Source organism: Lissotriton helveticus, chromosome 3_1 (genome assembly GCF_964261635.1).
Source record: "Lissotriton helveticus chromosome 3_1, aLisHel1.1, whole genome shotgun sequence".
In the NCBI taxonomy this organism is placed as follows: domain Eukaryota; kingdom Metazoa; phylum Chordata; class Amphibia; order Caudata; family Salamandridae; genus Lissotriton; species Lissotriton helveticus.
The window spans coordinates 154,390,596-154,414,501 of NC_136061.1; the positions used below are offsets into that span (position 1 = coordinate 154,390,596).

The following is a 23,906-nucleotide window of genomic DNA, read 5'->3' on the forward strand; positions in this document are numbered from 1 at the left end:
CCTGCTGGTTAGATGCTACCCCACCTGTGATCGGTCGATCAGTTGCCTCAGGTCGCAGGGCCTGCCTGACCACATATTTTATACTTTGGGCTGATAAGAGAGGTCATATCGGGTGATTTCGTCAATAGGGATTCGATTTAGTTTTCATGCACACATGTATCATAGTGTACACTGAATTTTACAATATTAACAACTGACTTTGCTCCAACCCCACCGGCAAGCCTACTGACTGACAATTGCACCAAAGACATCTTGGAAAGTAGCTGCTGTGTCTCCACACCCTGGGACACCTGCCAGAACTTCAACCAAACCTAGGAATTTCCCTGGAGAAGCGGAACAGGTTCCTGCATCCTGCAGGCACTCCTAGAGCAATGGCATAACAAAACTTGCGTACATGCAGAGGGGGACCGAAGCTCCAGATCCAGTTCGGAGCTCTCCAGTCTGGGACCATTGCAAGAGGTGGACGCCTGGAGCTCGGTACCCTCCACCCCCCCATCGCACCATAGGAGCTGCAGGGGCTTTTGTTACGCCACTGGCCAAGAGACCTGCGGGATCTCTGGACCGCCAAAACCAGATACCTGAAGGTATCACTGCACCCAAGCTGTCCAGCCCTAGTTTAAGGGGCCAACAGTACTAGTGTGGTCCCCTAACACTGCAGAGACGGAGGCCACCTTGGACTTGCCCTCTGTGGACTTCCCATATTCGCCCACAGACTGTGTGCAGGCCCCCTCAAACGCAAGTATCCGGTAATGACAACCCGACGCTCAAAGTACCTCTGCACTCATGGAGAAGAGGACCAAAAGGGTCTCTCCTCCACACTGAGTATTGTGAAACCCAAGCCCTCCCTGTAGTTCATACCAACTGGCTTCTCAGTTCAAACCTGCAGCCTCTATTAACAAAGACTGATGCCCTTAGACTAACATCATCCCCTTTTGTATCGCTTTGTTCGCCCTAAGTGTGGCAGGGTATGCTCAGACGTGAGTCCCTTGTTCACTTGGCCACTGGATTCAAGATAGCCTGGCTGATGAGGATTATGAATCCGAAACCGGTCCCAGGATGCTGGTTTCCGGTCCAGGGAAGACATGGCTTGGCAGTTCGGGCTGGACTGTTCCCATGAGGCACAGGGTCAGACTGATTTGCATATGGCCATGTCTGAACTGGGGTGGCCGAGTGAGCTAAAGAATGGTGATGGATTAAACCCAGATAAGTTGACTGGGGGTGAGTGTTTGATTTGCTCAAACGCTCCGTCCATCATCCCCTTTTGTATCGCTTCGTAGACTAACATTGGGCACTTCTAGCTGTACTGCACCTCTGCAACCGGCTGCCCCTGTGCCTTCCAGTGTGACCTCTTGGTGCTGCCTTGGACCTTGCCCCATACTCACCATAAGTCCAGGAAATTAGTCTGCTGCCTTGGACCTTGCCCCATACTCACCATAAGTCCAGGAAATTAGTCTTGTAAGTCGCTGTACTCTACCTGTATGCCGTATTTGTTTTTCCTCCCATAGGTTAACATTGGAGACTCTGAAAATTGCACTGTTGACTTTTGAAAAACGAAAGTATTTCTATCTCGAAATATACTTACCTGATCACAAGGATTCTGGTGACAATATATAAAGATACATGTTAATTTTATAAAATTGGTGTGGATCTCACAGAGTTGTGTGTATCATTTTTTGACTGTGTGCATTTTACAGATGTCGAACACTCCTCTGTGATACGCCTAAGGCTGCTCAACCACACTATCCCCTAGATTGAAGACCGCCTTAGAATTGCTAGAGCAAGCCTGTCCATTATAATGGAATACCGGGACTCTTTGCACAGTGTACCTCTTTTTGGTATACTATATAAAGAGCCAGCTTCCTACAGTCTAATAAGAACCTTAACTGAAAAAGTTCTCCAGGGCTGCCTGACAAAGTACTCTCAGCTCTAAAGCGTGTCTGCATAGTAATGGCTTGATGAATTAATGGAATACGTATATGTAGAGCAGTTACAAGGAAGTATAACACGGAGGTTTCTCAACTAAGCAGCAGTATCCGCATTCTCTTAAGTAGAACTCACTTTGGGGTTTACCAGGATGAAGCTTTTTGGCCAGCGGATAGCATAATGAAATGAGGAAAAAAACTACACAAGGGATATTGATAGTTTAGGTGTATTTAAACCTGTACTCTATGGCTCATAGTCAATAAAAAGCTGGTGAGTGTCACAAATCTTGTGCTCTGTCCAATTAAAAGTTTAGCACTTGCATATAGGGAACATAGGGATCTCTCAGTCTGAGATTGGAATCAGAGGAAAACCACAACAGGGATGGACTATATGAAAATACTTAGATAAGAAAGAAAACTCATCCTCATTAATACCTTATGGAGTGAAGCTGTAAAGACTCCACAACTCGTTAAAAACAAATGAAGGAAGGAATACTGGTAAATAGTCGTAAAATCACTGGAAATGCCTCTGTGTGCATTCCAGCCCATTATTTTCCAGACACAATGCCTCTCAAAAAAGAAGCCCGCCTAATAAAATCAGTACTGACCATGGGCAGATCAGATGGGTCAAAGGGGCTGAGAAGAGTGACGCTTGTTCTTGCCACACTGTCCCCACTTATTCGTCATGTCAAATGCCCGTCTGATGTGCTCACCATGTGAATTTATATCTGATGCTTCATATTGTCAAACATATGAACTTGTGCTCTGTGCTATCAGTGTAACTTTGTCTTTGTTCTATAAAATCAATAAGGTTGATAGTAAAAAAAAAGTACTGACCCTGCTCTACTAGGAAATAGTCAACACCAAACTGTCATACAAGGCCATCTCTAGAAAGGAGCACAAGATTTCCCAGTAGAACCACAGTGGTAAGGCACTGTTGCTAGCCTTTCTCTAGGATGTTTTTGTCCTCTATAGTCTTCCAGTTTTTCACTGGAGGAAAATTTATTCTGTCCCTCCTGAATATAGTAATCTTCTGACTAAATTCAAACTCCTTGAGAAAATGTGACGGTGGTAAACAAACTACTCATAAAACTTTGTGGGTCAGAGGATACCTTTTCCTTACACAGGAACGACACTAAAAGCAAAGACATTCCAAAGATGAAAACAAGGGTTGAAATGCTTCACAAGTTTTAGACCAGGAGTAATGCAAGCAAAAGCTTGCAAAATAGGGTGACAAAATCCTAGAAGGGGTGCGAGATCCTCAGCATGAGCAAAAATGAAACCGAATGTATGAGGCAACTGCAAGGCGGGATAGAATATTGAAGCAGGTTGCTTCTTAAAGGAACAGCACGTTTTCTGTTTTGGGCTACGATGATCCTATTAGGATACTCTTCCTGATGGGTTATTTGCACTCCCTGTGGATTTTGGGTCTGTATTTGTATCACGTTTTGTGCTACACTGTTGCCTTATGTATCAAGTAAACATTAGAAAGAAATAATCTGGAAACATTTGCCTGCTAGGTTATGGAGATTGTACATTTAAGAAATATATTTTCAACTCAAATAAGAAACAAGTTACTTGCCTGTAACTGTAGTTCTCCAGTATTGGAAGCTTTAATAGATTCACATGCCTGAATCATTCCCCTTCGTCGAGACGGGTGTCTCCGGTACGTACATAAAAAAGCAATGCTTAGTAGCAGCGCAAACTGAAAAAAGGCCTAGGCCCCTTCCCTTTTGCAACCCATAACCTTTGTTATGTAAAAGAGACCAAACTTTTCCCTGAACCAATCAGAGCTCCTCACCCTCTAGAACCCTCCAGAGAGAACATTTTGCCCATCAGATTTTTGCGCACTTGTTCCATAAACACTCTTTGTGCTAAATCCAAGGTGAGCCTCTCTGGGGAGGAGGGTGAGTCGTATGTGAATCTATGAAAGCTTCCAATACTGGAGAACTACAGTTACAGGTAAGTAACTTGTTTTCTTACTCCAGTATTGGAGCTTTCATAGATTCACATACCTGAATCAAAATAGCGAGCAGTAGTATAAAGCACTTTTTTTTTTTTTACATATGCAGTATAGTTACTTAAGACATGTTTCTATACATATTCAATTTAGAATTTTGCATATTAATATTGCAACCACTCTTATCAAACATAGCAACAGATAAAATGTGCATTTGTAACCAAGGAAAAAGGACTGAGGGATGTAAAAGAAGGCTAACCGTTACTGGATAATGTTTCTCAGCACCGCTTCTCCCACCGCCACATCTCTCTCGGCGGCAGCTTCCAAGCAGTAATGCCTGGTGAAGGTGTGCGTAGTTCTCCAGGTCGCTGCCCAGCAGATATCCTGGATCGGCACTCCCGCAAACAAAGCAGTGGAGTTGGACACTGCTCTCGTTGAATGGGCACGAACTTGTGAGTTCAGAGGCTTTCCAGCAGCCTGATGACAATATCCTATCACACTGGAAATCCATCTGGCAATTCCACATTTTGATAAAGGGAAGCCCTTCCTGAGTGCGCTGAAAGCAACAAAAAGTTGTGAAGACTTGCGGAAGGGTCTAGTCTTTTGTAAATAGAATGAGACAGCGTTGGACGTCCAGCGAATGTAGAACTCTTTCCACCGCTGTTGTTGGTTGAGGAAAGAAACGTTTTAGAACTAGTGGCCCATTCAAATGAAAGTCAGTTGGTACCTTTGGAATAAACTTCGGATTAGTTCTGAGAATCATTCTGTCCTCCTTAAATTGCAGGAAAGGGCCTTGAATTGTGAGAGCCTGTAATTCTTCCACTCTCCTGGCCGAAGTGAGCGCGATGAGAAGCGCCACCTTCTAAGACAGAAATTTAAGATCTGCCCTGAGTATTGGCTCGAAGGGCTGCTTCATTTATTGTGAAAGAACTATGTTTAAATGCCAGAGAGGTGGTGGAGGCTTTATTGGAGGAAAAACTCTGAACAATCCCTTCATGAATTGTTTAAGGATTCTTGCAGACCATAGAGACAGTCCAGAGGAAGTCCTTCTGCAGCGTGATATTGCAGCTAAATGTACCTTTATAGATGCACGAGGCAAACCAGACTTAGCTAAAAGCAAAATGTATGGAATATTCTCATGAGGTGCCGAATTCAGAGGATGAATGTTGCATCTTTGGCACCACAGACAACATCTTTTCAATTTCATTCTGTAGGTTTTGTTCGTACTATTCGCTCTGGCCTTTGAAAGGATGTCTTTAGATGTTGAAACTCGCAGTGCTCAGTAGCCAGGCCGCTAAGCGCAGTGATTTTGGGTCCGGATGGAGCACTTGTCCGTGGGACATCGTCAGAAGCAATGGTATTGGCTGGAGGCGAATCGGATGGACCTCTGACAGCAGCATAAGTTCTGTGAACCAGTGTTGCCTGGGCCACCATGAGGCTATCAGGATCATCCTGCATGGCTCCTTCTTGAGCTTCACAAGAACTCGTGGTAGTAGGGGAATTGAGGGAAAGGTGAAGGCAAAGACGCCGGACCAGGCCATCAAAAACGCATTTCCCCCAAGATCCTCGTTGGGGAAGCCAGCTTGTGAAGAACTAGCATTTCTTGTTCTCCGCTGTTACGAAGAGGTCTACTATCGGTTCTCCCCATCTTTGAAAGATGTGGTCTAGAATCCCTTGGTCGATCTCCCACTCGTGGCTGGTGGATTTGAGCCTGCTGAGAGTATCTGCTTTGATGTTTTGGTCCCCTGGGAGCTTTTCTGCTGTTATGGATATCTTGTGTTGCAGTGCCCATTCCCATATCTGCTGGGCCTCTTGAGACCGGGAGAGTGATCTTGTTCATCCCTGTTTGTTTAAGTAGTGCATTGCTGTTGTGTTGTCAGTTCTTAACACAGGTAATCTTCTTATCCTTGGTAGGAATTCCAGCAATGCCAACCGGGCGGCTCTGAGTTCTAGTAAGTTGATGTGAAGTTGTTGCTCGTGCAACTTCCAGCGGCCGCTGACTTGGAGGTCTTGAAGGAACGCTCCCCATCCTTCTAGGGATGCATCTGTAGTAACTATCAGTGGGGCTGGCTCTGTAAGGAATGAAACCATGACCGGCGTCACTTCGATAAGGTCCTCGGAGAATTCCCTTGCCTGACGCCATTGTAGATCTAGTTGCTCTTGCAACGGACACATCCTTAACCTGCAGCAAGGTACGAGGGGAATGCAAGATGACATCGTTCCCAGCAATGACTTGTACTTGCGTACTGAAAGACACTTTCTTTTTGTAAAGTCTTGGAAGAGATATAATTCTCAGTTGCCTTTCTTTGGAGAGGTGGCGGGGGGGAGGGGGACGCCTCGTTTCTCTCTGTATCCAGTATTTGCTCCCAAGAAAGTGATGTTTCTTGTTGGTTGAAGGGATGATTTTACCTCATTTAAAGTCAGACATAACCTGGCAAACGACTCCACGCAAGCCGCTGTGGACGATCGGGCTAATGCTACAGATGGTGCCTTGACCAGCCAGTCATCGAGGTAAGGAAATACTTGTCGTTTCTGTTTTCTTAGAACAGCAGCCACTGGAGCCAGGCATTTCGTAAAAATGCTTGGGGCTGATTTAAGGCCGAACGGCAGTACCTTGAATTGGTAATGTTATCCGGCTACCATGAACCGAAGGTACTGCTAATGGGAAGGATGGATGGGGATGTGAAAGTACACATCCTGTAGGTCTAATGTGGTCATATGATCTCCTGGGTCTAAAAGTAGAAGGATGTCCTGAAGAGAAACCATTCTGAAAGATTGGTTTTTGAGATAGGTGTTTAGGGATCTGAGGTCTAGAATAGGAAGCCATTTTAGAATGTTTTTCTTGACTAGAAAGAAAAAAAAAAAAAAAAAAAAAAATCGGAAGTAAAACCCCCTTCCCCTTTGGGAGTTCGGCACCGGTTCTATTGCTCCCTTTCGGAGCATTGTCCGAATAGCCACTGGAAATTCCTTAGAGGTATGAGGTACAGGATATCTCTTTTTATAATCCTCAAACATGAACTGCAGATCTTTTAACAAAGATGGAAAACTCGTCATCTCCTCCTGATACTCCTGGCAGTATTGTTGCCGGGGACGATCTTGAAATTCCTCATATTCGTCCTCTGAGGCACCTTCTTTGTACTTCACATGTAAGTGCAACAGGCTACAAACCAAAAGGACCGCCATCGTCTTCCCCTTCTTCTGATTCCTCCTCCTCAAACAGGTGAGATGGTACCAGAGGGGTCACCTTACTTGGAGCTCCGGAGTAATTGTCCTCTTCCTGGCCAAAAACCGTTTTTCTGGGGTTTTTTCCCTCGTCGACGAGATCGCTGTCGATATCAAAGTCGTCGACGCTACCGTCGTCGTCGACCCCGTGGTCACAGTCGTCGTCGACCCCGTGGTCACCGTCGTCGTCGACGATCTCAACAACGTGATCATAGCCATAGTCGTCGATGCCGTCGTCACCACAGATCTCGGCGGTGGTACTGTCGACGGCGAAGTAACTTTTACTTCAGATTTTGTCGACAACTACGTCATTTTCTTAGTCGACGGTCCAGTCGACGATGCAGATTTTCCCAATCTTTCCTCAGGAGGTGTGGAAGACAGATTCTTGACTGAAAGCTTGACCATAGTGGGTGATTTTGAGGGCTCTGAGCTTGTCCTCTTGGCATGTTTAACCCCCGAAGCATGACCCTTGCTCTCCTTTTACTTGCTTGAAGGAGATTTAGATGGACTGCGCCCAGAAGACCCTGGGGTGGTCTTTAAGGGCCTTCTCAGGTCTTGCCCCTGACGTATGAGCCTGAGGAGATCTACTTTTTTTTAGATCTCCTAGAAGATAAAGACTCCTCCTCACTGTCACTAGAGATGACTTCCTTCCTGGCCTTCTGCTTTTGAAGCCATAGTAAAAGCCTTCCTTCACGATCCTTCAAAGTTTTATTGGAAAAGGTACGACATACCTTACAATCCTTTGCCGGATGGTCTGGATAAAGGCAGTAGATGCAAACCTTATGAGGGTCGTCTGTATAGAGCCTTTTCTTCGAAGAGGTGGCACAGGCTCTAAATAAACCTTTTTTCTCCTGGTCAGCCATTGTAAAAGATGGAGAAATCGTATGTAGTAATCCAAATAATTAAATCTGAATGAGAAGAAACTCTCAAATCCATCCAGATTGAGTAGAACTGAAGAGTTTGAGCAGAGCTCAAAGGAGACTCCCTAGCACAACGTGCGGGAGAAAATCTGAGGGGCAAAAGATTCTCTCAGGAGGGTTCTAGAGGGTGAGGAGCTCCGATTGGTTCAGGGGAAAGTATTGTCTTTTACATAACAAAGGTTATGGGTTGCAAAAGGGAAATGGGCCTAGACCTCTTTTCAGTTTGCTATACTACTAAGCATTGCTTTTTTATGTACCGGAGACTTCAGTCTCGACGAGGGGGAATGATTCAGGCATGTGAATCTATGAAAGCTCCAATTCTGGAGTAAGTGCATACATTTCTTATTTAGACATTAAAAGTTCCAAAATCCTCACACACAGGACAGCAATATTCTACATGGATGACTGTCAATGAAGACGGTGTGACAAAGCATTAAGGGTCCAAGCGGCTTTAGCACTTTAAAGATTAGCACCTGTACAAGAGTATGACAAGGCATTTCTGTTTGACTAAGTGGACACAAATAGTTAGCATTATGGGTCATTCACTGCTGGCAATCAATGCGACCTGCATGTCAACAATTCAAATACTAGCTGGACAAACTCACCCACTGAGTACTTTAAGTCCCGGTGAATTATTTGATTCAATACCAGTTTACTAAACAGACATGTGAAACTGTGGTACTAAACATTATAGAAGAAACAAGTTAATATTGAACGGGCTATAAGATTAACATGTAAGCATCTACTGCTAGTATCAGTCAGCAACTTCATTTTCATTTGTAAAACCTAATTTTAAAAAACAACTTTAGTCACAAATCTAGCAATATTTTCCCAAAATTAAATCAAAAGGGTTAAATGATAGATTGGCAATCTACTTACAGTATTTTACAAAATCATTCTGAAAATCCTTCTTTGTATTGACAAAGGTTATTCCCTTTTCGGTTCCAACGACGAGCACCTCGGTTTCATAGACAGCAATACAAGCTACTTCCGCTTTGGACTTTGCAAGCTCTTTACACTGAAACAAATGACATGTTAAAATAATATCCAACCCCAATCCAATGAATGTGATGACAATTTCAAGAGGAAACGCAAATATTTCTATAAATGTCTGTAGTACAGTTTCAATATTATGCTGTCTTAGAGCATTATCAAATGGATCATTCTAGACATGATAAAATTCAACATCCTGCACCTCCGCAAAAACGCAAGAAGACACTAGCAACCAAGCACCCAAGAATTCTTACAGACAATTTCAGGTCGTACGCTAAAAGGAGGAAAGAAGACTTCAGTGCACACTATTATCTGGTTGACTATTAGAGGCCACCGTCTGGAGCTTTAGGATGACAAAGGTTCAAAACGAAACTACACACTGCTGTATTGTAGAGCTTTCATCTACCACAATACTAATGCAAAATACTATGAATGAATTAATTTATTTTTTCAATTAGTTAAAATTGTTACAAAAGAAGCTGGTAAAACAATCATTTAATTTAACAAGTCTAATAGTCATAACTAAAACGTAAGCATTTCTTTAAACAAATCTAAATTGTCATAACACTTGACGAGTGCAACAGGTAAAAAAAGCTGTAAACACTAGATTGAACCTATATCGCCGCTAGTTCTGGACTAAATCCTTACTTAGAAGTTCTTTCACCTGATGTGCAAATTTTGCTAATCTGGCCAGTTCCATTGGAATCTCCAAATTGAAAAGAAGTTACATGACATCTGTGCAGGTACGTGTGCCGTATTTTAAAAACAAAGGTTTTAATAAAGTGCAATGTGCATTGTTTAGACGGTAGCACCGGCAAACCAAATGAGCCATGGATTCCTCATGCTGATGGCACAATCTACAAGTGGTGACCGCCTCAAATGTTTTCCATCGAGTGTTAATATCTTTTATCGGCAATGCCATGAGTCTCACTGACAGAATTTGCTTTAAAATGGTCTTATTCAAGGCAGAGTCAAGGTATGGCTGTCTTGTCATGGAAGGAGCTAGTAACTATCCTAATGTTGCTACTGGAAGACTCTAGTTCCTTCATATTGTCTGCCTTAAATAATAATCTAACTTGTTTTTTTTGTTAATGGTTTTTTATATTGCGGGTTGGTAGATAAAATCCTGCCAGTTTGACAGGTCAAGATGCAATTCAGTGCAAGCAGTGAGGAGGCCTTTGGCCCACAGATTATTGCCTTTCACAAAGATTTCCTTCAAGATTGCTTTCATTGTGTTCGGTGGTGCTGCACAGGCCCCTCAATAACACCAAACAATTGCTGCCCAGTGTTCGTAACATTGTTTCTTTAGCTCAAATTCAAGTCGTACCAAGTCATTCCGGGTGTGGGCAGGGAGCTATAAAATCTGCTCAAATGCTTGACAGTTGGCACGTTCAATGGTGTTAATTAGTACCGCAGGAAATACTAGCTGGCCATATGTGATTGAAGGGAGTAGCTTAGCTCTTATAACCTATCTGATCAGTTCAGTTGTCGGGCTACTTAGTTTGGAATTTAATTTGCATAGGGCATACGTCACTGGCTTTGCTTTTGATTCGATGGATGCAGTGTGTGTGCTGCCGACTTCCCATTGCACATAATCCAAATCCCCAAATAATTGTATTTAGTAGTTGTTGCTATTTTCAAATTGCCCATTCTCCATTGTTGTTTTAGTTTGTTTGTATACTTTCCAAAAATTACTATCTTCGTTTTCCCTGCGTTTGCTCTTAAATCGTTTTTGTTGTGATAGATATTTAATGTGTCCAATGTTCTTGCATACCCATTTTGGTATGGTCCATTAACACCATGTCGTCTGCGTACTGCATTAAAAACAGTCTAGTTGACCCATTTTTGGGGGAGAGCAAATTGGCTTTAGATATTCATTATTGAGGGTAATAATTACTTTCAACAGAGTGGTCGGAATCCCCCAGTTTTGTAATTTCCACCACAACAGGTTCCTGTTAACAGTCAAATGCTGCAGAATAGTCCACGAAGCATGCAAAAAGTGGAGGCTGTTTTTTTTTTTGAGTGGACTGATCTAGCAGATGAGCAAGGGCCAAGATGTTATCCAGTGCTGACGCTCCTGGCCTGAAGCCGGACTGGTAGACTGGTAAGATTTTCTTATCGTTGGCCCAATTTTGCAGGTCTTGCAGAAGGAGGCTTGCATTTCCTTTTGCCTAAATATCCAAGAAGGCTATCACCCTATAATTGGATGGGTTTCCGATATCACCCTATTTGTGGATCGGTTGAAGCAAGGAACCTTTCCAGGGTTCGTGGATCGTTGAATTGTCCAAGTGGAACTGATAGAGCGACGCAAGTATGGTACCCCAAAATTCACAGTCTTCTTTAAAAAGATGTCCAGGTAGGCTATTGGGGCCCGGGGCCCCCGTCCTTTCTGATGTTTAATTATGGTACCACACGATTTCCTGCATCAAACGTTTCATTTGTTCCTTCAGAGGTTCTTAGGAGAGTGTTAAACGGGCTAATACTAATGGAGAGTTTTTGGTGGTGTATAATCCGGTGCGCTTTAGTACATTGTAGTTACATGGGTCTCCATGTATGGCTGGTGACCCCATTGTACCAGTCATGGCCTTGCCCAAACAACCTGTTAATGTATGACCAAAATTCAGCCTGTCGGCTTGGAACCAACAAGCTAAAAACGTGCAGCCATTGTGAGTCTTGTTGTTGTCTTTTGTAGTCCCATACGTTTTTCCTATGTATTTTCCTTGCTAGTAACTGATTTTGAAGTGTTATCATTTCCCTCTCGCATAGGAATATGGTTGGCTTGTCTCAGGGCCTGCTTGCTTTGTTCGGTTTTTTCACACCTGGGTTGGAATTGGCAGCATACCCTTTCTCCGCAATCATGCTTGTGGTTTGTTTTTTTGTCTGACAGGAAGGCGGTACAGTTCCAGCGCCAATTTGGTCTAATAATCAGATATGTTGCCTGCTATGACATCTTTGGCGAGTGTGGACCAGTTGCTTTTCCAGTTTAACAGACTGGGTGTATCTATTTTATTCCATTTTCGTCTTCTTAGGAGTGTCTGTATTTCCCCCCCATTAGACTGACCCAGAAGGGAGATATGCGGGAGGCTGGCCGCTTGCAACGTAATAATTATGGCCAGTGGAAGATGGTCACTAGTCTGCAGCATTGGATTTCGGAATTCTGACGCTTGTTCATGCAGGCGGTTACACGAAGATATAGTCAATCAACAATTTAATTTTTCCCTGTAGGGGATTGGGACTCTTGTATTGAACTTAATCTGTATGTGTTTAAACATGTATTTGTGTTTAAAAATGTATTTAATAAAGTCCCAGCGCGATCCTTAGGCAGTGCTTCATCTCTTACTAGGCCCAGGTTTTGGGTGTTGAAATCCCATGCCAATTTGATCCCACAGTTCGAATGGTTACTTAACAGCTCTTCAAGTGTATCCACCAGAACACTCATCCCGCAGTGTCTTGGTGTTTCTTTACAGTTAAAGTAGACGTTTAGGAGTAGAATCATTAATGGACAACCATTCCATTTCAGACCTTGCAAATCAATAGCTTGAACCAGATCTGTGTTTATTGCGGATTTTGCTTTTATATTGCTGCGGATTGGTGTGTGCGTATATCTATATTATATCTATATAGATAGATAGGCACCCAGATGGCCTTCCAAATACATTCTACTTTTTTGCTGGCAGTTGGAATTTCGTAAAACCTGGGATGACCACTGGCGCAAGCAACCAAGTTTCTTGGAGACACAGCAGGTCCCCAGTCTGTACTAATTCAAATGCAGCTCTGTTCTGCAGTGTGGTTTTTAATCCACACACGTTCCATGAGATAAATTTCAAAGTGTTGCTCATTCTGTTCCCAATACAGTGGTTACCTATTGTGCTAGGAGCAGTTTGGTTTTGAATGCGTTCGGTCTTGGGGGTTTCTTTGTTGGTCAATTTTTCCTCTTTCTGTGCGCTTCTAAGGAATAGAAAGATAATGCAGCATATTCTATATTAATTAGTACCAAGTAGTAATCACCCAGAAAGAACTGAAATTATCCTTCTTAAACAGTTTTAAAGAAAACAGGAGGACTAATTAGGACAGTCACTGTATAGACAAAGCTACAGCACTCACAAAGGGCTTCTACCAAATCCAAAGCATGAATATAAAAGGTCTAGTTTGGATGAAATTATTCAGGATGTCATTTATAAAGTAAAACTATTCAGCAATGTAGGGTTCCCATGAACACAGCTTTGAAGTATGTTCTTGTCAATTAAAACATCTACCTCAAGTAAGACAATTTTCTATTAAAGGTACTCTAATGTTAGAGCATCATTATATGTGGCCTCATTTAATTCAATGTAAGATTCTGTTTCATCACTTTCCCATTTTTGCTGAAGAAGAAACATCAACAAACCTTTCCTAATAGATCACATTTATCACATTTTCAAAGTGGTTTGCATGCAGTAGTTCCTATGGAGATTTACTGCGAACCAAGAGAAGCTGTAATAAAACAGAGGATGACAACATAATATCACAGAAAATTACAAATAAATGCTGAGAATGATATGAGAAAGATAATAAAACCTGCAAAGTAAACAATCACCGTTAATATGAACTCATTTATGAAAGATTCCTTTTAAGCGCAATACCCATCACGTTTTAAAATATCCTCTATAGAAAGTGGCATGATACAAAGATTAGGATCTTTGTCATTTATATTGCACATATCCTAACAAGAAAGGACACCCTGACTTTCAAACATTGTGTTACTGCTGTTTGTTTATGTTCTTATGAAGCAGATAACACTTTGGCTTACAAATATTATAAGAATAATAAATATAAAAATGAATTCATGAACTGTAACAGTACTTATTGTGTTTACATAACCAATTTCTAAATTTCAATACGCGTTACACAACAAAATGCCAGCTAAAAGAGGGTGAAAACACATAGCCGTAAAAACTAATGATCAACACATTCCACGGGCAGAAAAGTTTACAAAAAAAACATTTCCTGTCAGCAAACTGATTGCAAATGAGCAAATTTCCATTTAACAAGCGATGCACAGGAGGGAGTTTTGAATGGATAGGGAGATTTGATTCACAAAATAGATTTTGGCATTGAAGGATTTAAATAAATACCTTTAACAGGTGACATATCTAAGAAAAGAAAATACCAAGGCAATTACTTAAAACGACAGGAACTCCAAATATCTGATGTTAATCTGTCAACAAGTTAAGGTTTCAAGCAGCATTTGCCAGCTGTTATCTACAACAGGCTACCAAACAAACAAGATCTTTGGGAGGAGATTAAACAGGCAGCAGATTGGCAATAAGTGGTTCCCAAAATGGAGGCACTTGCAGAGTAAGAAGCTAAAAACCTGTCAAGTTTCTTTGAAGCCAAATGTTTTAATCATGCTATTCATCTAATTCTGAAAACCAAAAAAAGACTTGATGCACTTCAGAAGGGTGCTGTCCAAAGACTAGAGTCAGCAAGGTTACCCTCTGATGAACACACTGTATGTCCCTACATAGAGAGAACATATTAAAGATAAAAAAGAATGACCGAAAATACTACCATTTAAAGCCTAGGTAAAATTAGAAAAGTGTACTTCGGCACGCTGACGTCAGTACTTTTCACAAATTTCCACGCCAGAAGCGTGGAGCCATGAAGAGCCTGACCATGGTGTGTTAAAGCGAACAGCTAGGACCCTGACGGGGGACATCCGTGACATTAAAAAGAAATTCTGCAGTGCGGGCGGATGGGTTTGGGTCAGTAAAGAATCTGCGGCTAGATCATCTCTACCAGATAAGGCGTTACCAAAGGTAAGTAACTTCTCTATTGATAGAGACATCTAGCCGCAGATTCCTTACCTTTGAACAGATACCCAAGCAATATCATATCACAAACAGATTGCCGAAGCTAAAAAGATCTACTTCGAGCATAGAATAGACCAGGCTGATAATACGAGCCGGGAACTATTCCGAATTGTGAAGGAATTTGTGGAGCCGGTGGCGGGCGCCAGGGTACACTCCCACACAGAGGAGTGGATCAGGCAGCTTGCTGATTTCTTTGTGGATAAGATCCGTAAGATTCAGGACTCATTCGATCGGGTGGGGTCTCTGAAAGTGGCTGCGGCTTTGGAAAGTGATCTGAAGGTCCTTCCATCTGCTGCAGCTGAGTCGGGGCCCACTCTTTCGATGTTTTCCCCGATTTCCTGCGAATCCTCTCTGGAGCTGCTTTCCCGGTTGAAATCTGGATCCCCCTTGGATGCGTGTCCGGCTAAATGCCTGAGCTCGGTGGCGCCAGCTATTAACAACTTGCTGAACCCCCTGCTCAACATGTCTCTGAGCTCTGGAGTGGTCCCTAGAGAGTGGAAGCATGCTCTTATTCTCCCGCTCATCAAGAAACCTCTGCTTGACCCTTTACAGTTGGCCAACTATAGACCAATCTCCCTCCTCCCCGCTTTGGCGAAGGTGGCGGAAAAACATGTTCAGCATACTCTTACCACCTTTATTGAGAATAACAAACTGCTGCATGACTCCCAATCTGGTTTCCGTGCCAATTACAGCACGGAGACAGCTCTTGTGGAGGTGACCGACGCCATCAGGGAAACGCTTGATCTGGGGGGAAAGGCTATGCTGGTCCTACTGGACCTGTCGGCGGCTTTCGATACCATCCCACACGCTGGCCTCCTTTTAAGACTCAAGGAGGTAGGATTGCGGAGGACGGTGTTGGATTGGTTTCAATCCTTCTTAGCCGACCGTCGACAGGTGATCTGGGCTCCACCGTTCTCCGCGGAAATGCCTTCGCTAGAGGTGGGGGTGCCTCAAGGATCTATCTTGAGCCCCACCATATTTAACATTTATATGGCCCCTTTGGCGAAGGTCGCGGAGGCATTTGGAGCCCGGGTCATCTCTTACGCTGATGACACCCAGCTCCTGTTTACCTGCAGGAAGGGAGAGGTTTTTGATGGCGGCAGAATTAGAGACTGTCTGAGTGCTGTCTTTGCATGGTTTCAGCACCAGAGCCTGAAATGTAACTCGGATAAATCCGAGTTGCTCTTTTTTGGCTGCGTTGAGGACCCTGGCTGGAAATCGTGGTGGCCTCCGATATGTTCCCTCCTGAGAAACCCTCTTCCCAAGTAAAAAATCTGGGTGTGGTGTTTGACGACAGTCTCTCTTTTCGTCCCCACATCACGGGCTTGGCGGGGAAATGCTTCGGCATTCTGAAGATGGTGAGGAAATTTCTCCCACTGCTCTCTTTACAATATCGCAAGAATATCGTGCAAGCACTTGTGGGTTCGCGTTTAGATTACGCTAACGCACTTTTCTCAGGACTGCCTAAATATCTGGTGTCCAGATTACAAACTGTCCAAAACTCGGCGGCCAGAGCCATCTTTGGCCTTCCTCGGAGAGCTAGCGCCTCTCTATTGCGCGGCAGGCTGCATTGGCTATCTATCCCTTGCAGAATTAGGTTTAAGGTCCTCACGTTGGCGTTTAAAGCCCTCCACTTCACGGGCCCGGCTTACCTCAGGAAGCGTATTGCTTTTTACGTTCCCCGGAGGAGTTTGAGATCTGCTGACCTGGCTAAAGTGGAGGTACCAGTGATCAAACGTGTGCGGATGGGAGGCCGGTCTTTCCAGTTCATGGCGGCCAGTTTGTGGAATGAGCTCCCTTTGTCGCTCCGCAAGGCTAATAATCTTCTGGCTTTTAGAAAAGAGCTCAAGACGGTCCTCTTTTCTGCCTAACCAGTGTGTCTATAGTGTTTCTGCCTCTGGGTTTTCTTGGTTATGTTCAGGACTCTGTCAAAGCGCCGGGACACCCACTCCGGGTAGCCGTGCGCTCAAGAAATATAGTCTTAACATAACATATCATCCCCGAAGGAGGGACTGCGGAAAGGTTCAGACCATAAAATCCTGTAAAACAGAGCAACCACAAAAAGGCCCTTGCTGCGAACCTGGGGGTCCAGGCAGTAGTTTCTGGCAAACGTGTGCAGAGATGCCCACGTGGCAGCTTTGCAAATATCCAATTTGGGAACACTACGCTGGAGAGCCGTGGTGGATGCAGTCGCTGTGGTGAAATGGGCCAAGCCCTTCAGGAGGCTCCTTCGTTAAGGCGTAACAAATTTTTGTGCAGAGGATAAACCATCGTGGTATAGATCTCTTCTGGACAGCGCTTCCTCTCTTTGCACCCATGTACCCTATAAAGAGTTGGAGTCCACCCAGAAGATAAGTTACTTACCTGTAATCCTAGTTCTCTTCCAGGGGTATCCTCATCAAAGTCATAAGCACATGAATATTTCCGCCTATGTACGGGAGCCCGGAAACACATCACATATATGCAGCTATATATATATATATATATATATATATATATATATATATATATATATATATATATATATATATATATATATATATATATATATATATATATATATATATATATACACATACACATATACACACACATATATATACATACACATATACACACACATATATATACATATACACACACATATATACATATACACACACACACACACACACATATACAAACACAAAATGCAGCCTTCCATAGTCATACAGAACATTGTTGCAAGAGAATTCTTTTGCACATAAATACATTCCAATAAAGCAGGGAGAAATAAAGCCTTTGAAAACTACTTTATTATACAGCAGAAAGACAATCCTGCAAGGAAGAATGAAAATATTGTCAGCACATAGGCTGCATTGCAGAAACATTAGTGTAGAAAGCTGAAAAGCTAACATACATAAACACTCAGATTAAACTGGCACCGTGCCTTTAAGGCAGCCATGACCCCTAGCTTCCCATCATGCCTCAGGGGTGACAGTTAGGTCAGTTGTTCTTTGCGGATCACCGCAGACCAGTTAACAAAGAGATGTATTTATCATGTTCACTAGCCTGGGGAGGTGGTTGGGTTGCTTATGACTTTGATAAGGATACACCTGGAAGAGAACTAAGATTACAGGTAAGTAACTTATCTTCTCTTCTCTTCTAGGGGATCCTCATCAATAGTCAAGCACATGAATAGAATAGCAAGCCCATCCTCTCATCCTGCGGGCAAGTAAACAGAGTACCATACAGGTATATTGAAGCCGTTAGGCATACACAGACTCCGAAAGGTTAACACTGGCACAGATTCCTCAAGGAAGCCTGGCCCACTTGGGTATCTGCTCTGGAGTCCGAATCCAGACAGTAATGTCTGGTAAATGTATGAACCGATTTCCAAGTTGCAGCCTTGCTAATCTCCAACATTGGTACATTGTGCAGGAATGCCACTGTTGCAGCTTTGCCCCTAGTCTTGTGCGCTTTAGGGGAAGCGAACAGAGGTTTATTTGCCAATTGGTCGGCTAACTTTATACAGAAGACTATCTCGAGAATGATCTTTTAGAAGCTGGAAAGCCTGTTCTAACAGAGCCATAGTTTACAAACAATTGATCGGACTTTCTCATGGATTTCATTGCTTCCAAATAAAATTTGAGAACCGTCTTGAGGTCTAGCGAGTGGAGAGACTTTTCCGCTGGTGTTGTAGGATTGGGAAAGAAAGAGAGCATAGAAATAGTCTGATTATCATGGAACTCAGACACAACCTTGGGTAAGAAGAAAGGGTGGGTTCGCATAACCACCCTATTATGGTGGAAGACTGTGTAAGGTTCTTTGGAGCAGAGTGCGTGTATCTTGCTCACTCTGCGTACAGATGTAATTGCCACTAGAAAAGCTACTTTCCAAGAAAGGTGTTGTAATGTGGCTTTATGAATGGGTTCAAATTAAGGACCCATCAATTTGGACAATACAAAGTTCAACTCCCAAGGAGGAGAAGGATGTCTAACAGGGGGATAGACCTTTTTCAACCCCTGTAGGAAGTCCTTAACCACCTACAGTCAAAAAAAGGAAGGTCGGTTAGGTGATTTACGATATGCTGTTATAGCTGCAAAATGTACCTTTATGGAAGAGTATTTTAACCCAGATTTGGCCAAGTAGAACAAGTATAGCAGGATGACCTCCTCTTGCCCGTCAATTGGACTACAACCATTACGGACACACCACAAGTAAAACCTTTTCCACTTAAGAGTACGAGGTTCTTGTGGAAGGTCTCTTTGACTCCTGTAAAATGTCTATGCAGTCTTGAGGGAGTTTCAGATGTCCGTACTGCAGGACTTCAGGAGCCATGCTGTCAAGCTGAGCAAGGGAAGGCTGGGGTGTAAAAACTTCCCTCCCATCTTGGTGAGAAGGTCCAGCCTGCATGGAAGACTCCGATGCGGACGAATTGACAGTTGCAACAGATTCGGATACCACCATTGGCGAGGGCAGTCCGGTGCTATGAAGATCATCTTCATTCTGGATCTCAGAAGTTTGGCCACCACCTTCGGAATGAGAGGGAGGGGTGGAAAGGCAAACGTCCCTGACCAATTTATCAAAAGTGCATTCCCCTCGTTCCTGGCTGGTAAAACCTGGATGTGAAGGCGTGGCATTTTCTGTTTTCTTAGTTTGCAAAAAGGTCGATGAAAGGATGACCTCACTGCTGAAAAATGTCTGACACCACGTCGTCGTTGAGTCTTCTTGCTCCTGGAAGTGACGACTGAGGGCGCCTGCTCGTACATTCTGCTCTACCAGCAGATGTACTGCTGTGATCGATAGGTTCCTGGCAAGTAGCCAGTGTAAAATCGCCTGGGATTCGAGAGACAGAAGACGGGAGCGTGTTTCACCTTGCTCGTTTAAATAGTACATGGTGGTTGTGTTGTCTGTTTGGACCAAGATTGAGCCTGCCTGGATTGAAGGCTGAAAAGCCTTGAGGGCTAAGTGAACCGCCCGCAGCTCCTGCATGTTGATGTGATAAGCCTGTTCCCTGTGGGTCCATTTGCCCTGTGTCTGCAGATGACCCAGATGCGCTCCCAAACCCTGAAGTGAAGCATCCGTGATCAGGGATTGTTCTGGCCGGGGTTGGTTAAAAGGGAATCCTACCAGGAGGTTCTGTGGTTGTACCCACCAGAGAATGGACTTCTTTGCTGCAGGAGACAGGAGAATCCGGTTGTTTCATTGTCCCGAGGATGGATTCCATTTGACCTCTAGGTATTGCTGTAATGGTCTCATCCTCAACATGGTGTTGGGTAGGAGGAAGATGCAGGAGGCCATCGAAACCAGTCTCACTGATGGCTGAGGAGTTTGAAGTATGATATTGGACTCTCATTGATGACAGTCTCTCCGCCGAAGGAAACACTTTTCCGAGGACGGAGTGGATATTGGCCCCCAGATAGTGGAGTGACTGAGTTGGTTGAAGGACCGATTTGTCCAGATTGACATGTAGGCCCAAGCGTTGAAGGAGATTCATACAGATGCGAAGGTGTTCCTGCACCATGAGAGGAGATGATTCTTTCAGCAGCCAATCGTCTGGGTATGGATAGACGTGTAGGCCTTGGCGATGTATGCAGCCGCTACAACTGCCATGCATTTTGTGAATACCATTGGAGCGGATTTTTGTCCGAAGGGTAAGACTTTGAACTGGTAATGTCTTGTTCCCACTATGAATCTTAGGAATTTGCGATGACGTGTTGTGATTCGATGTGTTTGGTGAACCTTAAAGATGCGTACTTCCACATTCCGATCGCCTTTCTTCAAATGTGGAAAAATTTGATGGAGACAGCATCCGAAATGTTTCTTTTTTTTATGTATTTGTTCAGAACACGCAGATCTAATATGGGTCTGAACTTGCTTGGCTGGTCTTTTTCTGGACAAGGAAGTATCTCGAATAGATTCCCTTATTTATTTATGATATTTGTAGAGCGCGAACAAATGCCCTAGGGCGTCTCGGCGCTATGGACGAAGCAGAGTGAGGAGATGAGGGAGAGGGGGACTATTGGTTGAACAACCAGGTCTTTATTTTTTTCCTGAAAGTGGTTAAGGTAGGAGATGACCTGATGTAGGAGATGACCTGATGTCGGGATCAAGGGAGTTCCAGAGTTTGGCTGTTGATACAGTGAATCTGCGATCGCCCCATGGTACCGTTCTGGTTCGCGGCACCGTCATGAGAGATGCATTCATAGATCGTAACGATCGTTTGGGGACATGAAACGCCAGAGGATTCAAAAGAAATCGAGGGCCCTGTTTATGTGAGGCTTAATAGGCAATGCAGAGGGCTTTGAATTTTATGCTATTTTTCACGGCTAGCCAGTGGTAACCCCTGATAATTTGGGCGATGGGTTGGAATTTTGGGGTGCCTGAGAGCATTCTGGCCGCAGCATTTTGTATGGACTGTAGCTTTTTGATGACTTTGTTTTGGGCGTTGACAAGAAGACCATTACAATAGTCTACAGAAGACATCACAAAAGCGGTGACCAGGGTTTTGCCAGAGTTGGGGGGAAGAAAAGAGTATCTTTTTTATGGTTTTGAGTTTATAGAAGGATGAGGAAACAATAGAATTAACATGGGCGGAGAAAGTAAGTTTGTTGTCAATGAGTACTCCCAGGTTTATTTTTACTTTAGTGACTGGGAGGGGAGGGGAGCCTATGTCAGAGGACCACCAGGAGTCAGGCCAGGTGGGGGTGAGCTTACCAAATGTCATGATCTCCGTTTTGTCGGAGTTTAGTTTTAGACAGTTTGCGGTCATCCAATTGCTGATAGCTAGCATGCCATGTTGGAAATTCGCAGCAATTTTATCTCCATTATCCTTGATGGCAAGGACCAGTTGGGTGTCATCTGCGTAGGATATTAGGCTCATCCCCCAGTCCCTAATGACCTTGGCCAGATCTGTTACGTAAATATTAAATAGGGTAGGGCTGAGGGAAGAGCCTTGAGGGACACCGCAGGGTAGCGTCATTTGTGTGGATTGGAAGATTCCCAGCTGGACCGTCTGGGTACGGTGAGCCAAAAAGGATGCCAGGAGATCTTTTGCTTTAGCTTGAATGCCTATAGCGTTGACACGGTCGATCAAGATGTTATGATCGACCGTGTCAAAGGCCGCAGTAAGGTCCAACAAGATGAGCACCGCCGCCCCTCCTTGGTCGAGGGCAGTTCTTATCTCATCAATGGCTTTGATGAGGGCGGTTTCGGTGCTATGATGTTTCCGAAAACCAAACTGGGTGTCATCAAGGAGGGAATGATCTTCAATATATTGAGAGATTTGGTTATTCATCAATTTTTCCGCAATTTTTGCTGGAAATGGCAAACTAGCTATGGGACGGTAGTTGTTGGAGTTGCATGCGTCGAGATGGGTTTTTTTTAACAGGGGTTTGAGGAGGGTGTCTTTCCAGATTGCAGGGTAAATTCCAGTATTAAACATGGCATTGAAGATGTTGGTAAGTTGAGGTGCTATGATGTCAGAAATTGGAAGGAGAATGGCCGATGGACAAGGGTCCTTGGCTGAGCCTGATTTGATGGCATTGGCAACAAGGGTGGGGTTAGTGTTGTGAAACAGCAAAAAAGTTGGGTGGGTCTTCGTAGTAGGAATGGGAGGGGAATCTTTGTTAATTTTGTCGGACAAGTTGGTGTATATGTTATTTACTTTATCAAAAAAGAAAGTAGCGGATTCTGCATCTCTACATCTTGAGGAGTCACGTCAGGTGTGGCTTGCTACGCAGAGCAGAATCCACCAATGGGGCGATAAGTCCAGCACAATGCTGTATAGGCTCTGCCAGGGCACTTTCCAGGCGCAGATACTGCCGGCTCTTCGCGACGAGGCCAGAGACCCTTTGTTGGCTCCCGAGGAGATTGGGAACAGCTTTGCGTGCTACTATGCGGCGCAGTATGCCCCTAGGGAATCTCTCCCAGCAGACGCTATCGATAAATTTCTCGCAGACCTCCCGCCACGGGCGATTTCGGAGGAGGAACGGGATCCTCGAGATTCCGCTGTCAGCGGAGGAATTAGGAAAGGCCCTTGGGGAATTGAATGCAGGGAAGGCCCCCGGACCCAATGGGTTCCCATGCGAGTTTTTTAGGAAATACCACCTCCAGCTGGGGGCGCGCTATCAACGGGCACTGGAAGCGGCTAGGGAGGGTGGCCGATTACCGGCCGAATTGGAGGCATGCTGAAATAGTGGTCTTTTGTAAACCGGGGAGGCCCCCCGAACATCACGAATCATACAGACCAATATCGCTTCTAAATGTTGAGGCGAAGATATTGGCTAAAGCCCTCGCCAATCGCCTCCTTCCATATATCACTAACTTGGTCCATCCGGACAAAGCAGGAGTTATGCTGCATAGAGCGACGAGACACAATATTAGGCGTGCACAGGTGGCAATGGAGATGATGCGGGCCACAGGAACCCAGGCGGCGCTTCTACTGGCCGACATTGATAGAGCCTTGGACTCGATGTTGGGTTTACTTACATGCACTCCTGCCTCGCCTGAATCTTGGACCCTAGTTTCTGTCGTATATATGACTGCTATACACCGACTTGACGGCTTCAGTGAGTGGCCGGGGCTGTGTCCAGCACCTTTTCTATCGGACGGGGCACCCGACAGGGGTGTCCTCTCTCGCCGTACCTGTTTGCCCTTGCCATGGAGCCCTTGGCTGCGTGGGTGAGGGGCTTTGAATGGGAGGCCGGGCCGTCTGACAGGATCGCGCTCTACGCTGATGATGTGCTCTTCTTCCTCACGGACCTCAATAGATCAGGACCGAGGGTCCTGGAAATTATGTGGGTGTTTGGGGAGGTATCGGGGCTCAATCTAAATGTGCGGAAGTCCACACTGTGGACGCTGGGGGATAGTACGAAACTGGGTGCCTGGGCATCGGCTTTGCAGGGGGCGACCGGGGGCCTTAAGTATCTTGGGGTGTTCCTGACGGACATACCTGGAGTCTCGTGGGAGCGCAATTTCATTCCTGTCTGGGACCGGGTATGGTCAGAAATGAAAACATGGCCCCGTATGCCCCTGAATCTTTATGGCCGTTTGG

At 44.4% G+C, this 23,906-nt stretch overlaps 1 protein-coding gene across 8 annotated transcripts in view; it reads right to left on the reverse strand.

Annotated features, from left to right (window-relative positions):
* The window catches only part of GTF2I (general transcription factor IIi), a 1,750,178-nt gene that overhangs the window by 1,500,673 nt on the left and 225,599 nt on the right, over positions 1-23,906 (reverse strand). For all 8 annotated transcript variants that reach the window (XM_078679426.1, XM_078679427.1, XM_078679425.1 and 5 more), the window contains exon 3: positions 8,904-9,042. In XM_078679426.1, the coding sequence (XP_078535552.1) occupies positions 8,904-9,042 (139 nt within the window). The remainder of the gene's footprint in view (positions 1-8,903; positions 9,043-23,906) is intronic.